At 39.0% G+C, this 14,864-nt stretch overlaps 1 protein-coding gene across 7 annotated transcripts in view; it reads left to right on the plus strand.

Moving 5' to 3' along the window:
• Positions 1–14,864, plus strand: part of RYR2 (ryanodine receptor 2) — an 830,734-nt gene that overhangs the window by 520,605 nt on the left and 295,265 nt on the right. For all 7 annotated transcript variants that reach the window (XM_061404941.1, XM_061404935.1, XM_061404936.1 and 4 more), the window contains 2 exons: positions 10,162–10,370; positions 12,421–12,595. In XM_061404941.1, the coding sequence (XP_061260925.1) occupies positions 10,162–10,370; positions 12,421–12,595 (384 nt within the window). The remainder of the gene's footprint in view (positions 1–10,161; positions 10,371–12,420; positions 12,596–14,864) is intronic.

Here is a 14,864-nt window from a genome sequence, read left to right on the forward strand (position 1 = left end):
CCACAGTTTTTGAAGAGAAGTGTGACAAAATATTTGGAGATGTGTTCTGAAACCATCTACTTAGAAGAATCAGTAGGAATCAGTCAGGTTCATTTGTTCAGACAGAGGGAATAGTGTGTGAAGGCTTGGCAATCAAGGAAAGACTGCACCTGGGAATTTTCAGCAAGCTTTGCATGGCTGAATGTCAAGTGGAGTTTGAGAAGTAGAAGGAGATGAAGGAGAGAAGGCAGAGACTGAAACAGAAGGTTTTTCTGCTGAAACAATCACTCCATTTCTCTTTGGAGAATGGGCTGGATATGAACAAACTGAAAGGTGGGGACAATAGTTTGCTGTTGATGAGGAGTGTTTTGACACTTCTGAACTTGTTTTGGCCTGAATTTAACCAGTACTGGGCATAGAAAGAATAGGACAGACTCGTTTGACATTTAGAAATAGAATCAGTAGAAAGATGAAGGAGGTGTCTGGAATGGTTTTGGAACAGTCAGAGATGGGAAACTGAGGAGACTCTGAGTTTGGTTTTAAACATGTTGAATTTCAGTTTGAGTTGTGTTTGAGACATCTGTACACAGCAACCAAGACTCAGTTTACACACACAGACACACACACACACGTGTGTATGTGTGTAGCTGAGACCTTTGCTAGAGAGAAAGAGAGGATTACATTTTTCCTTTTTTAATTTTTTTTAATTTTATTTTATTTTTAAACTTTACATAATTGTATTAGCTTTGCCAAATATCAAAATGAATCCGCCACAGTTAGACAATTTTAAGAAATGCTTTCTGGTTCTAAGAAAAAGAACCAGAGGAAAGGAGAGGTTGAAAATAAAGGAGAGGAACTTGATGAAGCATGATCTGAGGATGATTAGGGGTGGGGAAATGAAATTTACAACACAGGTAAAAGGTTTGGCCTTATATAAGAAGAATACATACACCGCTAAACTTGATGGGGGAGCAGTAAGGATTTAAAAAATGCAGTAAACTCTGTTATGGAAAATCAAGAAGCTGGGGGAACTGTTACTGTTTAGTAAGAATTTTCTGTTGAAATATTAAGTGAGGTTATTTGCTAAGAGGGAAAGGTGAAAGGGTGATGCTGTATGTTAGAAGCCTTGGAGAGAACAACAAAGATTTACTGAATGTAGAATTCTAGTTGACTTTCCCTTCAGCACTGTGTATATTCATCCCATCGCCTTCTGGTCTCCATGTTTTCAAATGAGACATCAGCTGTTTCTCGTATGAAGGATCCATGTATGGGATGTGCTGCTGCTTTCTCGGTGCTTCCAAGATTCTCTCTGTCTTTCAGTAGTTTGACTATGATATGCATTGTGTGTTTCTTTGAGTTTATCTTACTTGGATTTTGTTGAGCTTCTTGTATCTGTAAATTAATTTTATTCACCAAATTTGAAAAATGTTTTGTCAGTATTTAAGTATTCTTTCTGCCTCTTTCTCTCCTCTCCTGAGATTTTCATTATGTGTACATTGTTAGGCTTGCTGCATGTGGCAGGTCTGTAAGACTCTGCTTATTTTTTTTTTTTCTTCAATTTTTTTTCCTGCTTTACATACTTAATAATCTCAGTGGATCTTTATTCAGATTCATTGATTCTTTCTTCTTCCAGCTCAAACCTGTTGTTTAGCCCCTCTAGAGAATTTTTAATTTCAGTCATTATAATTTGTAACTCCAGAATTTCTATTTTTAAAGTAATTTCAGTCTCTATTTATAATCTCTATTTGGTAAGACATTTTTCTCATACTTCCCTTTAGTTCTTTAGACAAGATTTCTTATACTTCTTTGAATATATTTGAAATAGCTAGTTTAACATTTTTGTCTAAAAGTCCAGTGTCTGGGGGATTCCTCAGTGACAGTTTCTATTGACTTCCCCCCTCCATATATATAAAACATACTTTCTTATTTGCATGTCTCACTATTTTTGTTGAAAATTGAAAATTTTAAACAATAAAATGAGGCAGCTCTGGATTCTCCCTTCCTCCAGGATTTGTTATTATGTTTGTTGTAATTATTGTTAGAGTTGTTGTTACTTGTTTAATGAATGTTCTTAACTTGTTCTCTAGAGTTTATTCTGTTTATCATGTGTGGCCACTGAAATCTATGGAACATACATAAGAAAGATTCATTTTCCAATTAGAGGAATGATGTCTGAGTTCACTGTTACAGAGATCAAAATACTAAATAGGGATTGGTGGTAGAAAGAGCATTCTTGCCGGAGGGGAAGTGTACCTGATGTAATTGAATACAGAAAGAAATGAGGGAAAATTGATTGTCAAGTTAGGCTAAGATACAGAGTGTAAGTGGGGACAGAACAGCAATAGTTGGAAATAGAAGGATTAGGCTAAAATATGGAATATTTTGAAAATCCCAGCTAAGAAATATGGTAAATTTGTATGAGAAATTCTAGCCTCAGAAAGTTTTAAAGCAGAAGTTTGATTTGTGGTTAGAGTGTTCAGTAGCACTACAACTATGACGACAGTGGAAAGGAACAGATTGGAGGGGGAGAGTGCTTGGATAGAGAGACCAGTTGCGAGGCTTTTGGAAAATTGTGATCTTCAGAACAAGGATGGTGAAAAATGGAAATGAAAAGATAGATGTGAGATGGTTTATGGAATGAAGCAAAGTGTCTGGTGATCACTAAGATAAGATTTAAAACTTTCATTTGTAATTGGCTATACTGTTTTGCTGACATTAGAAAAATTAACAGCATAAGTTTTTTTTTAACTTTAAACTTTTTATTTTGTATTGGGTTATAGCCAGTTAACAATGTTGTGGTAGTTTCTGATGAACAGCAAAGGGACTCAACCATACATTTTCATGTATCCATTCTCCCATCCAGGCTGCCACATAACATTGAGTAGAGTTTCATGTGCTATACAGTAGGTCCTTGTTGGTTATCCATTTTGAACATAGAGTGTGTACCTTACCTTAGGGCATGATATTTTTGTTAAAATTGAATCTGTTGTTGTTCAGTCGCCCAGCCATGTTCAAATCTTTGCACCCCAGGGACTGCAGCACACCAGGCCTCCCTGTCCCTCACCATCTCCCAAAGTGTGCCCAAGTTTATTACTGCATTGGTGATGCCATCCACCCATCTCATTCTCTGACACCCTCTTCTCCTTCTGCCCTCAGTCTTTCTCAGTACCAGGGACTTGTTCAATGAGTTGGCTGTTCACATCAGATGACCAGAATCCTGGACCTTATGTAATTCATCAGGATTATAATTTATTTTGTTAGTCAGCAGAATGCTGATTTATGTATTCCAGGATGAATATGAACTCAGTGTTGAAATTGTGCTATCTTTGGAGAATTGTCCTAAATAATATTTTAAGATATTTGGAAAAGTCATTTATGTTTATTCATTACAAGGCTTTATCAAGATTTGAATTGGTTACTTAGAGACTATACCAGGAAGTTAAAAGAATGACTGATTAATATCAATGATTTTTAAAAATTAGTTAGTAGATATACCTAAAGGATTCTAGAAAAGTGTAAAATTTTCAAGAGACTAGCCTGCCTTCCAGTTTATTATAATGTATACTTTTAATCTATAGTTAGATCTTGACTGCCCTCTAGTGGTGTGTCTCTTAGTGTATGGTTTAGATGCTGCTGCTGCTAAATTGCTTCAGTCGTGTCCGACTCCGTGCGACCACAGAGACAGCAGCCCACCAGGCTCCCCCGTCCCTGGGATTCTCCAGGCAAGAACACTGGAGTGGGTTGCCATTTCCTTTTCCAGTGCATGAAAGTGAAAAGTGAAAGTGAAGTCGCTCAGTCGTGTCCGACTCTTAGCAACCCCATGGACTGCAGCCTACCAGGCTCCTCCGTCCATGGGATTTTCCAGGCAAGAGGACTGGAGTGGGGTGCCATTGTAAGTAGCTATTGCAGGTCCTATTTGAATGGTCATTGGTGTTTGCCTTCTCGGTGGTAGGATCTCTGGGGTACAAGGAACACAGTATATTATCAGACCTTGCCCTTAATCTTAAAGTGGTTTTTAAAGGCCTAAATTCTGAATTTTTTCTTTGAGTAGCCTTGATAGAGTACGATGGGAATTTATCTGCTGTTCATTTTTAAAAATGTCAATTACTATTGCACTTATTATAACTGTGTAAAAATCATTTATATAACATATTACATGAGCTAGAAATATATGAATATAGAGTGTTTAAATTCAAGCAAAGAATAACAATTGCATGTTTGGAGGAAAGTTCTGTATTTTGACAGTGATGCTGATGATTAGCTATTTGCCAGCGTTCCTGTGTCCAGGGCTCAAGAGAGTCTTTGTTCTTAGATTCAATTCAGCAGGTACTTATAGGGCCTACTTTTGTGTTCAGCTGCTTAATGTTTTAGGATATGCAACAGAAATTTGTTGCAGATTGCCTGGGGGTGTGTGTGTGTGTGTGTATATATATATATATATATATATATATATATATATTTTAATGTCTGTGGATTCAGATTTCCACTTAGTGGTTTTATCAAGAAACATAATACTGATCTGTTTCTTCTTTAAACCATGATTGCAAGCTACTCTATACTAATGTAAGAAAATTAGAATATAAACTGAGTCATGTGGACATTTGGAGGAAAATCCGTGAAGCGTGCAAGTCCTTTGCATGATGATATCTATGAACACCATGTTCACTTCAAGTTCAGTTGAATGCCATCAATGAATGTAAGAATAGTGCAGCAATTATGACCCAGAAATTCCACTCCTGGTGTATGTAGCTGAAAAAATAAAAATACTAATTCAAAAAGATACAAGCGTCCCAGTGTTCATAACAGCATTATTTACAGTAGCCCAGATATGGAAGCAACTTAGGGGGTTCCCTTGTGGCTCAGCTGGTAAAGAATCTGCCTGCAGTGTGGAAGCAACTTAAGTGTCCCTGTTGACTCAGATGGTAAAGAATCTGCCTTCAATGCAGGAGACCCAGGTTCAATCCCTGGGTTGGGAGGATCCCCTGGAGAAGGGATTGGCTACCCACTCCAGTACTCTTGGTAGAGAATTCCATGGACAGAAGGGCCTGGTGGGCTACAGTCCGTGGGAGCACAAAGAGTCTGACTCAGCTGAGCAGCTAACACTAAGTGTCCATCAACACATGAATGGAGAGAGAAGATTGGTATAGACATGTGATGGTATATTACTCATAAAAAGAAGAAAATTTTGCCATTTACAGCAACATGGATGCACTTGAAGGGCATTATACTAAGTGAAATAAGTCAGAAAGACATATATTGTGTGATATCACATATGTGTGGATCACAATGAATTGTGGAAAATTCTTAAAGAGATGAGAGTAACAGACTACCTTACCTGTTTCCTGAGAAACCTGTCTGTGGGTCAAGAAGCAACAGTTAGAACTGGACATGGAACAACAGACTGGTTCCAAATTGGGGAAGGAGTACAACAAGGGTGTACATTGTCACCCTGCTTATTTAACTTCTATGCAGAGTACATCATGCAAAATGCCAGGCTGGATGAATCACAAGCTGAAATCAAGATTTCCAGGAGAAATATCAATAACCTCAGATATGCAGATGACACCACCTTTATGGCAGAAAGTGAAGAAGAACTAAAGAGCCTCTCGATGAGGGTGGAATAGGAGAGTGAAAAAACTGGCTTAAAACTCAGCATTCAAAAGACTAAGATAATGGCATCTGGTCCCATCACTTTATGGCAAATAGAAAAGTGGAAGCGGTGACAGATTTTATTTTGTTGGGCTGCAGAATCTCTGTGGACAGTGACTACAGCCATGAAATTAAAAGACACTTGCTTCTGGGATGTCTTTGACAAACCTGGACGACATATTAAAAAGCAGAGATGTCACTTTGACAACAGAAGCTCAGAAAGTCAAAGCTATGATTTTTCCAGTAGTCATGTATGAATGCGAGAGTTGGACCATACAGAAAGATAAGTGCCAAAGAATGCCATCGATGCCAAACATCGATGATGTTTTCGAACTGTGTTGCTGGTAAAGACTCTTGAGAGTCCCTTGAACTGCAAGGAGATCCAACCAGTCCATCCTAAAGGAAATCAGCCCTAAATGTTCATTGGAAGGACTGTTGCTAAAGCTGAAGTTCCAATACTGTTCGCCACCTGATGCGAACAGTCAGGTCATTGGAAAAGACTCTGATGTTGGGAGGGATTGAAGGCAAAAGGACAATGGGGCAGCAGAGGATGAAATGCTTAGATGGCATCACAAATTCAATAGACATGATTCTGAGCAAACTCCAGAGATACAGAGGACAGAGGAGCCCGGTGTACTATACACAGTCCATGGGGTCACAGAGAGTCGAACGTAATTTAGCAACTGAACAACAACAGATGTCTGGAATCTGAACAAAGTAGTGAATATATTTTAAAAAAAAGAAATATACTCACAGAAGTAGAGAGCAAAGTAGTAGTTACTAGTGGAGAGAGAGAAGGCGGGAGGAGCAAGGTGTAGGGGTAGGTGATTAAGAGGTACGAACTACATGTATCAAATACGGTACAAGGATATATTGTACAGCACAGGGAATAGAGCCCATTTTTTATAATTATAAGTGGAGTATAACCTTTAAAATTGTGAATCACTGTTGGACATATATACAGTGTTGTACATCGACTATACTTCAATAAGAAAAAGAATACTACAGCAGCTTGAGGTCAAGAAGAAAAATGCCAGGATGAACAAATTCTTCATCATTGCCTCTTACTGACCCAGATTTTCTTTATATTCCCCCTATTTTCACTACCTTTATTAGTAGAGAAGATTAATGATGAATCTTAATATCAAGAGAAATTCGTAGTAGGATTTTAAGGAAATTATGTAGTCGTTATATTTCTGTATCAGATTTCCCAATGTATTTGGACTTAAACTAATATTAAAATTTATTTGGCTCTTTGAGCACACTTTGCATTTTGTGGAGTCCGATATCCTGGAAACTTAAAATAGGAAAAAGGACCCATGAATTTTTCAGTAATCTAGATTTCTAAAAAATGGAATATTCCATACTTAGGAAATTGGGAATTTAATCTGTTAGTCCACATGAGAATGTAATAAGTATGATTGTATTTACAAATGTCAGCATCACTAAAAATAAGGATAAATATGTGAGGGCATTTTATTTTCCTGATAGGTAATCTCCCAAGGTTCGTGTAGTTCCTTGATCGTATTCTGTACCTCCATGATGCATTTCAGGAAGATTACAAGCATGGCTTAAAGAAACAATGGATTGGTGTTCTGTTTTGGGGAGACACTGACAGGAAATGTGTCGTTTCCTTTTTTTTTTTTTTTTAGTACTATGACATTTAGAATTATCTTCTTAATAGTAAATTTTATTGTCCTTGAAAAGTAGTTTACTATTCAATCTTTCAAAAATAATTCCATTTCTAAATAATAGATATGAGAAATTTTTACCCTTCACCGAGAAGGTAAAGGTGAAGGTTTTTCTCATTCAAGTCCTTTTCCACTCCTAACTTGAATGTATCAAAAGCAAGCTTTTTCTTTTCAGAGAAGGTTGTACATGCTGTCTGCTGTATGCTGCTGCTGCTGCTAAGTCACTTCAGTCGTGTCCGACTCTGTGTGACCCCATAGACGTCAACCCACGAGGCTCCCCCGTCCCTGGGATTCTCCAGGCAAGAACACTGGAGTGGGTTGCCATTTCCTTCTCCAATGCAGGAAAGTGAAAAGTGAGAGTGAAGTCATTCAATTGTGTCCGACTCTTAGCGACCCCATGGATTGCAGCCCACCAGGCTCCTTCGTCCATGGGATTTTCCAGGCAAGAGTACTGGGGTGGGTTGCCATTGCCTTCTCCAGTCTGCTGTATAGAGTAGTATAAATGCCTCATTTTTAAACTCAAAGCTATGGTTTTTCCAGTGGTCATGTATGGATGTGAGAGTTGGACTATAAAGAAAGCTGAGTGCTGAAGAATTGATGCTTTTGAGCTATGGTTTTGGAGAAGACTCTTGAGAGTCCCTTGGACTTCAAGGAGATCCAACCAGTCCATTCTAAAGGAGATCAGTCCTGAATACTCATTGGAAGGACTGATGTTGAAGCTGAAACTCCAGTCCTTTGGCTGCCTGATGCAAAGAGATGACTCATTTGAAAACACCTGATGCTGGGAAAGATTGAGGGCAGGAGGAGAAGGGGACGACAGAGGATGAGATGGTCAGATGGCATCACCGACTCAATGGACATGAGTTTGGGTAAACTCCAGGATTTGGTGATGGACAGGGAGGCCTGGCGTGCTGCAGTTCATGGGGTCTCAAAGAGCTGGATATGACTGAGCGACTGACCTGAATGCATCTATTTTTTCAGGAAGATGTTTGAGTGTCTTGCATGATACGAGTGTGTGACTTTTGAGGCTTCACTGTTGGACACAGGAGATTTGCCTGGAGCAGACTAGGCTGTTAGGTGTGAGCATGTGTGTGTATGTAGGTGAGGGGAAGAAACAAAATATTGTTTATTCAGAAATTTAACACAGTTTTTGAAAGGTTTATCGTATATAGTTCCTCTATATGCCCTATAATCATCATATAATCATCAAAAAACAATAACTGATCCTTTCATTAAACCAGCCCCTATTATGGCCTAGAACCTCTTTAGTCCATTTTTCTTTTCTTCAATCTAATCTTAAATTGTTAAAGATGATCTAACTGTGTGTTAATTGGCAACCTGTAGAGCTTACTGAGCGACTTCACTTTCACTTTTCACTTTCATGCATTGGAGAAGGAAATGGCAACCCACTCCAGTGTTCTTGCCTGGAGAATCCCAGGGACGGCGGAGCCTGGTGGGCTGCCTTCTATGGGGTCACACAGAGTCGTACACGACTGAAGCGACTTAGCAGCAGCAGCAGAGCTTATCTTGACTGTTTTTATTTATTTAGCCATATTAATAGTTCAGTTCTTATTAAACTTTTATTAGTTATAAGGTCTTTCCTAACTTGAGAACAGATGAGAACTAATATGTAGCTGGTATCTACTAATTCCGTGTCAGCTGCTAGAGGCAGAGTGGAAAGAACACAGTCTGTAGCATTTGGCAGCTCCCAGATTGTGCCGTTTGTTAGTTGTGAGATGTAGGTCAAGTCACTTAAATTTCCTCCTCTGTATTTAACCTTGATCTTCACAGAGCTGACCATACCCTTTGATACCTGTTCGGGGGACCGATTTCCTCATGCACTGTGAATTCCTAGGAAGTGACGATCTTAAAGTTATCCTGGCTCCAGGTTCCCTGGTCTGAAGTTTTCCCTGGCACATCCATCTCATGTACATCTCATTTCCTACAGATGTTTTTGCCCTTCACACGGCACTAATCTTGATGTTGGACTTGACTCTTTTGTTGTTTCCTCAAATCTCTTAAACACAGCATTGGTATGTGTAGCACATAAAAGTGAAGATATAGATTAGAGGAAGACTTAATGCACTTAGCCATTCTGTCTGTGGAATTTATCAATGGTTACTGTTCTCTGTGAATGTTGATCTCTTTCTTGTTGTTTTCTCTCTTTCCTCCTCACTTCCTGGCTGATTCTTCCCTCTTTTCTCCAACCCAGAAATGTCTATTTCTTTCTTTCTTTTTTTTTTTAATTGGAGTATAATTGCTTTTCAATGTTGTGTTAGTTATGTTGAACAATGAAGCCAGTAAGCTATATGTTTACATATGACACCCACGTCCCACCCCTCTAGATCATCGCAGAGCATCACGCTGACCTCCCTGTGCTATACAGCAGCTTCCCACTAGCTGCCAGTTTTACACATCGTAGTGTATATATATGTCAGTGCTACTCTCCTCATTCCTTCCACCCTCCTCTTCTCCCACCATGTTGACCTCTTTAATTGTCTTCTTCCCATTCATGCCCTTAAATGCATCTCATTTTCCAACACCATTTTGGTTTCCCTTACCAAACCACCAAGTGTCTGATAAACTTTTTTTCCAAAGGAAAAAAAAAAAAACTTAACATCATCTGCTCTTACAGAGTTAGTGGTTTAACCACCAGTGCCTCCAAAGGCAGGCCTTCTGTATACTCTGCACTTGATCCAGCTGGTTCCATCCAATGTGAAAACACTTTGTTACATGTGAATCGAGAAGGTGTCATTAGCGTTGTTCCTGTAGGTTATGTGGTATCTGCCCTCCTCTTTCAATTTCCCATCCAGTGATCACCAGAACCCCTTTCCATTCACAGCTGCCAGAGCTGAAGTGTGCAGCGGCACGGGAGAGAGGTTCCGCATCTTCCGTGCTGAGAAAACATATGCTGTGAAGGCTGGAAGGTGGTATTTTGAATTCGAGGCGGTCACTGCTGGAGACATGCGAGTTGGCTGGAGCAGGCCAGGGTGTCAACCTGATCAGGAGCTTGGCTCAGATGAACGTGCCTTTGCTTTTGATGGCTTCAAGGTGAGTACGCTTTGCTGGGCGCGAGACACTGGAGTTTGTAGGTTCCTGCCTTTGTAGGCTACTGTGCACTAAGCATCCGCCTGCTGTGAGCTCCACACTGCCTCACTGCACTTCCACTGGTTTTCCTTCTCATGGTCCAGCTTCCCAGGTGGCTCTGTGGTAAAGAATCTGCCTGCCAATGCAGGAGATGTGGGTTCAATCCCTGGGTCGGGAAGATGCCCTGGAGGAGAAGATGGGGACCCTCTCCTGTATCATTGGCTGGGAAATCCCATGGACAGAGGAGCCTGGCAGACTACAGTACTTGGGGTCACAAAGTGTCAAACACCAACCGAGCACACACACGTAATATTAATATTGTGCTTTCCTGAACCCAAACTCAGAAAATAGTTTCTAGGAGAACTTCTGTCTTTGTAGTCTCAAAACATTTTGAGACATTTTGAGACCCCTCACCCTGTGAAAATTCAAGACTATTCAAAATTTAAGAAGTAAAATATTCTCTGTCATCTAAAAAAGATGAATCCCTCATCTATCAAAAGCATTAAAAGTCTATATGCTAATGCAAAATATATCCATTTGACATAGCAATTCCATAGAAGGAATTTATCCTCAAGCAATAATTAATGATATATATAAACATTTAATAGCCATAGTAATGCTGTTTGTTGTTTATAATCACCAAAAGTTTCCATTTTCAATGTTATGAGTAATTTTAATTTTTTCAGTTTGATGAAAGCTGGTAAGTTTCTTCTTTTTTGGTACATTGTTTATTTGTACATTATATAAATATTGAATGTTTACTTTTTCTGTATAAAATATTTTAAAATTAAAAATATGTATATATGGACATAACCACACTAGAAAATAATAGTTTTGGTTTATAAAGTTTTTGATATTTTATTCTTTTATCTTATTTTAATTTGCTAATTTTCTTCAGTAAATTTGTATTCCTTTGGAGGGAGCTTTTTTCCTAATTAAAGGAAAGAAAATTAAAATAAATCAGCAATTGTGAAGATATTTGACATTTGGGTAGCCAGGTGTGTGTCTAGGAAAGCATTTTTGGACTAGAAATCAGTATTGTGTCTTCTAGGGCAACTGACCCATTTTGTTCTGAAATGTTACATTTCTTGAGTCCTATTTTCTATATCAGATAGAAAAATTTAACACTTTTTGGTACTTAATTTGGTTAAATAAATTTTTAAAAAGTACAGTGTATTATACTTTAGAAAAATCATTGTTTTGCAATGGTGAATATATTCTGTTATATATCAGTTTACAATGAAGATGATACATAGGGGAAAATAAAAAGATTTATCTGATAAAATACTATAATTTTGTATCTGTGAATCATTGGAATATACTTACAGATTCAAAGGTCACATTTATCAAGACTATGTTTCAAATGTATTTATGAGATTTCGCCTGTGTTACAGATAAAGCAGTGTTGACATATATATACAATTTTTGGCTTATTATTTCAGTAAATATCTTAAGAATATTTTTAAGTTTGATTCAAACCCTTTCTCATTTTAGTATATACTAAAATGCTTCTAGTTTTCTATTTAGCTAAAATGTGAGTGCCACTGGTTCCAAGAAATGGAATTTTATTTTGAAAGAGTTGAAAATTGGAATGTAATTTTCAACGATCGGTTCCCAGCTGATTCTCTGTTCATAATTCCCTGTATTTGGGGGAGTGGAGAAAAACAACTCATATCCTGGGATGTGTTCACTGTAGTGAGAAAAATAAATTTCGAAAGACACAGTTTTTCTTTTAACAGAAAGGATATAGGGTTTGATTTTTTAAAATAATACACTCTTAAATCATGAAGTAGCATTTGAGTTTTTCTCAACATTCAGTGACATATGATGTTAAGGTCAAGGATTCAGAATCCCTGGGTACCTCCACATCACTTAGCGAGTTGCTGTAGACAGGTGAGCTGACTACATTTCTTCCACCTGCTGCATTCGTACAAGGGCTGCTGTGAATCGTGCCAGTAGCAGCGGGCGGTTGCTGTTCTGGCTTTTTCTGTGACAGTGACTCTTCTGTCTCCAGGCCCAGCGGTGGCACCAGGGCAATGAGCACTATGGGCGCTCTTGGCAAGCTGGCGACGTTGTGGGGTGTATGGTTGACATGACAGAACACACCATGATGTTCACACTGAATGGCGAAATCCTTCTTGATGATTCCGGTTCAGAGCTGGCTTTCAAGGACTTTGATGTTGGTGATGGTAAGTGTACTGCATCTTGTGTCGTTTTCAGGTTGGGATACAGGGAAGCTCTTTGTTCTGATGCCTCTTTACCAGCCATCTCAGTTTGAGGGTGAGCGAGCAAATGAGTTGCAGCTGTAAACCACAATGGTGCCCATAAGGCTTATTGGATCCAAAAGCCTTGAAATGACTTAAGCAGAAACTCTGTATTTCAGAGCTAGGATTCCGCTAAGGCATAAATGGTTTTTATGAATGCGAATAAGAAAATACAATGGCAGGCAAAGGATAGTTTTCCACACATGTTAAATGTTCATTTAGAACTTCTTTGTTCAATCAGCTGCTTATAGCTTCTTTTCTTTCATTTCAAAAAATATATCGAAAGCCTTCTAGGTCCTCTGCTGAATTCTGAGACGACAGGAATGAAACATTGTCCTACCGTCATGCAGACAATAGTTTAGCAGGACAAGTTTGCACCTGCACAATTTCTATTCCATGTATAAGTTCTAAAATAAATGCAGAAAATTCCATGGAAGCACAATGCAAGGTAGAGATACCTCTGCCTGTGGGGCTCTGAGATGACCTTGAAAAGGGTTGTAAGAGAAAGTCAAAGCTGTTTGTAAAAGAAATGAGAGGGTAGGTGTTTTTCAGGACAGTACTTTCAATGGGGTGGCCACTGTCATAACATGAGGTTCTTTGAATTTATATTAATTTAGAAGAAATAAAGTTAAAACTTGAGTTTCTTAACGGCACTTGCTACATTTCAAATGCTCAACAGGAGCCTGTGGTTAGTGGTGCCTAATTGAACAGGAGAGATACAGAACATTTAAATCATCAACAAAAATTCTATTGAATGGTGTTAATCTAGAGCATATAAACAAAATAACCTAACACTGTTTTTTGTTTTTCAAAATGACTGGATAGATCCTATTGGGGCTTCTCAGGTGACACCAGTGGTAAAGAACTCACCTGCCAATGCAGGAGATGTTAGAGATACAGATTTGATCCCTGGGTCTGGAAGATCCCCTGGAGGAGGGCATGGCAACCTACCCCAGTATTCTTGCCTGGAGAATCCCATGGACAGAGGAGCCTGGAGGGCTACAGTCCATGCAGTCAAAAAGAGTTGGATATAACTGAGTAATTGTTACTTGACTATATTAATTTATGTATATATAGTCTTGGATTTTAAGATGTACCTCAATCAATACTTTTAACAGTCTATAAATTTCTCACCAATCCTTAAAAAACCTTAGCCAGTTCATTATTTGCGTTAAGTTCTATAGTTATTCATTAACTGAGCTTTTGAGCAGGTATGCTGAGTCATGTCAGACTCTTTGTGACCCCAAGGATTACAGCCTACCAGGCTCCTCTGTCCATGGGATTTCCCAGGCAAGAATAATGCAGCTTATTACCATTTCCTCCTCCAAGGAATGTTCTTGGCCCAGGAATTGAACAGGTAAGGCCATATTTTTCAAGCAGGCATGACCCAGGGATTTGAGCAGGTGTGACCATAGATTTCAAACATAGATTTGTGAAAATAGTAGGAATTTTGCCTTTTTATAACTTGTTTTGAATACCTGTGTCTCTGGGTAGTGGATGAGACTGATGTTGAACGTTTGGCCTCTGTGCCGGTGCCAAATTGAACTTCAGAGACAGAGTTTGGGGTGAAGTAGAAAATAGCATTACTGCTTTGCAGGCAAAGGGGGGCACAGTGGGTTCCTTCCATCAGGAGGATGTGGTGAGGAGTTTAATGGTGATTGGTTCTAGGGTGGGGTTCCTGAGATCAGGGTGTGTGTGCATAGCGCCTGAATTTCTTCAATCTGATCTCAGGTAATCTGATGAGTATCTCTGGTTCCTTTAATCTGGAGTGCAGAATGCTGGCATCCTCCATTTGCTGGGGGTTTTGGTTCTGTGAAGAGTTGAAAGATATTTTTACGCGTGTCTTTTGAGGTAGAACCTGGACCCTGTCCCAAGGCTACACTATTGTTTCTTGGCTGTTCCTCTCTTGTCTCTGTATCCCCTCCCTTTCCTGATTAGCAACTGTTCAAATCTGCCCTTTGGAACTTGGGGTAGTTCAAGGAGGCCACAGTCTATTTCGTACAAACAAGAAATAGAGGACAAGGAAAGGATTCCAGCTCAGAAGCCCCGCAGGGTGCTCCCATTCTTCCCTTAACCTTCCATCACCTATCTCCCCTCCTCTGGTTTTGTTTTTGGGATATGAGTGTCAGCATATCACAGGGAAGGTGAGAGAGGGTATTTTTTTCTGTGTAATGTCCATACTGTCCAGTACTAT

Source organism: Bos javanicus, chromosome 28, assembly GCF_032452875.1.
Source record: "Bos javanicus breed banteng chromosome 28, ARS-OSU_banteng_1.0, whole genome shotgun sequence".
NCBI classification, from domain to species: domain Eukaryota; kingdom Metazoa; phylum Chordata; class Mammalia; order Artiodactyla; family Bovidae; genus Bos; species Bos javanicus.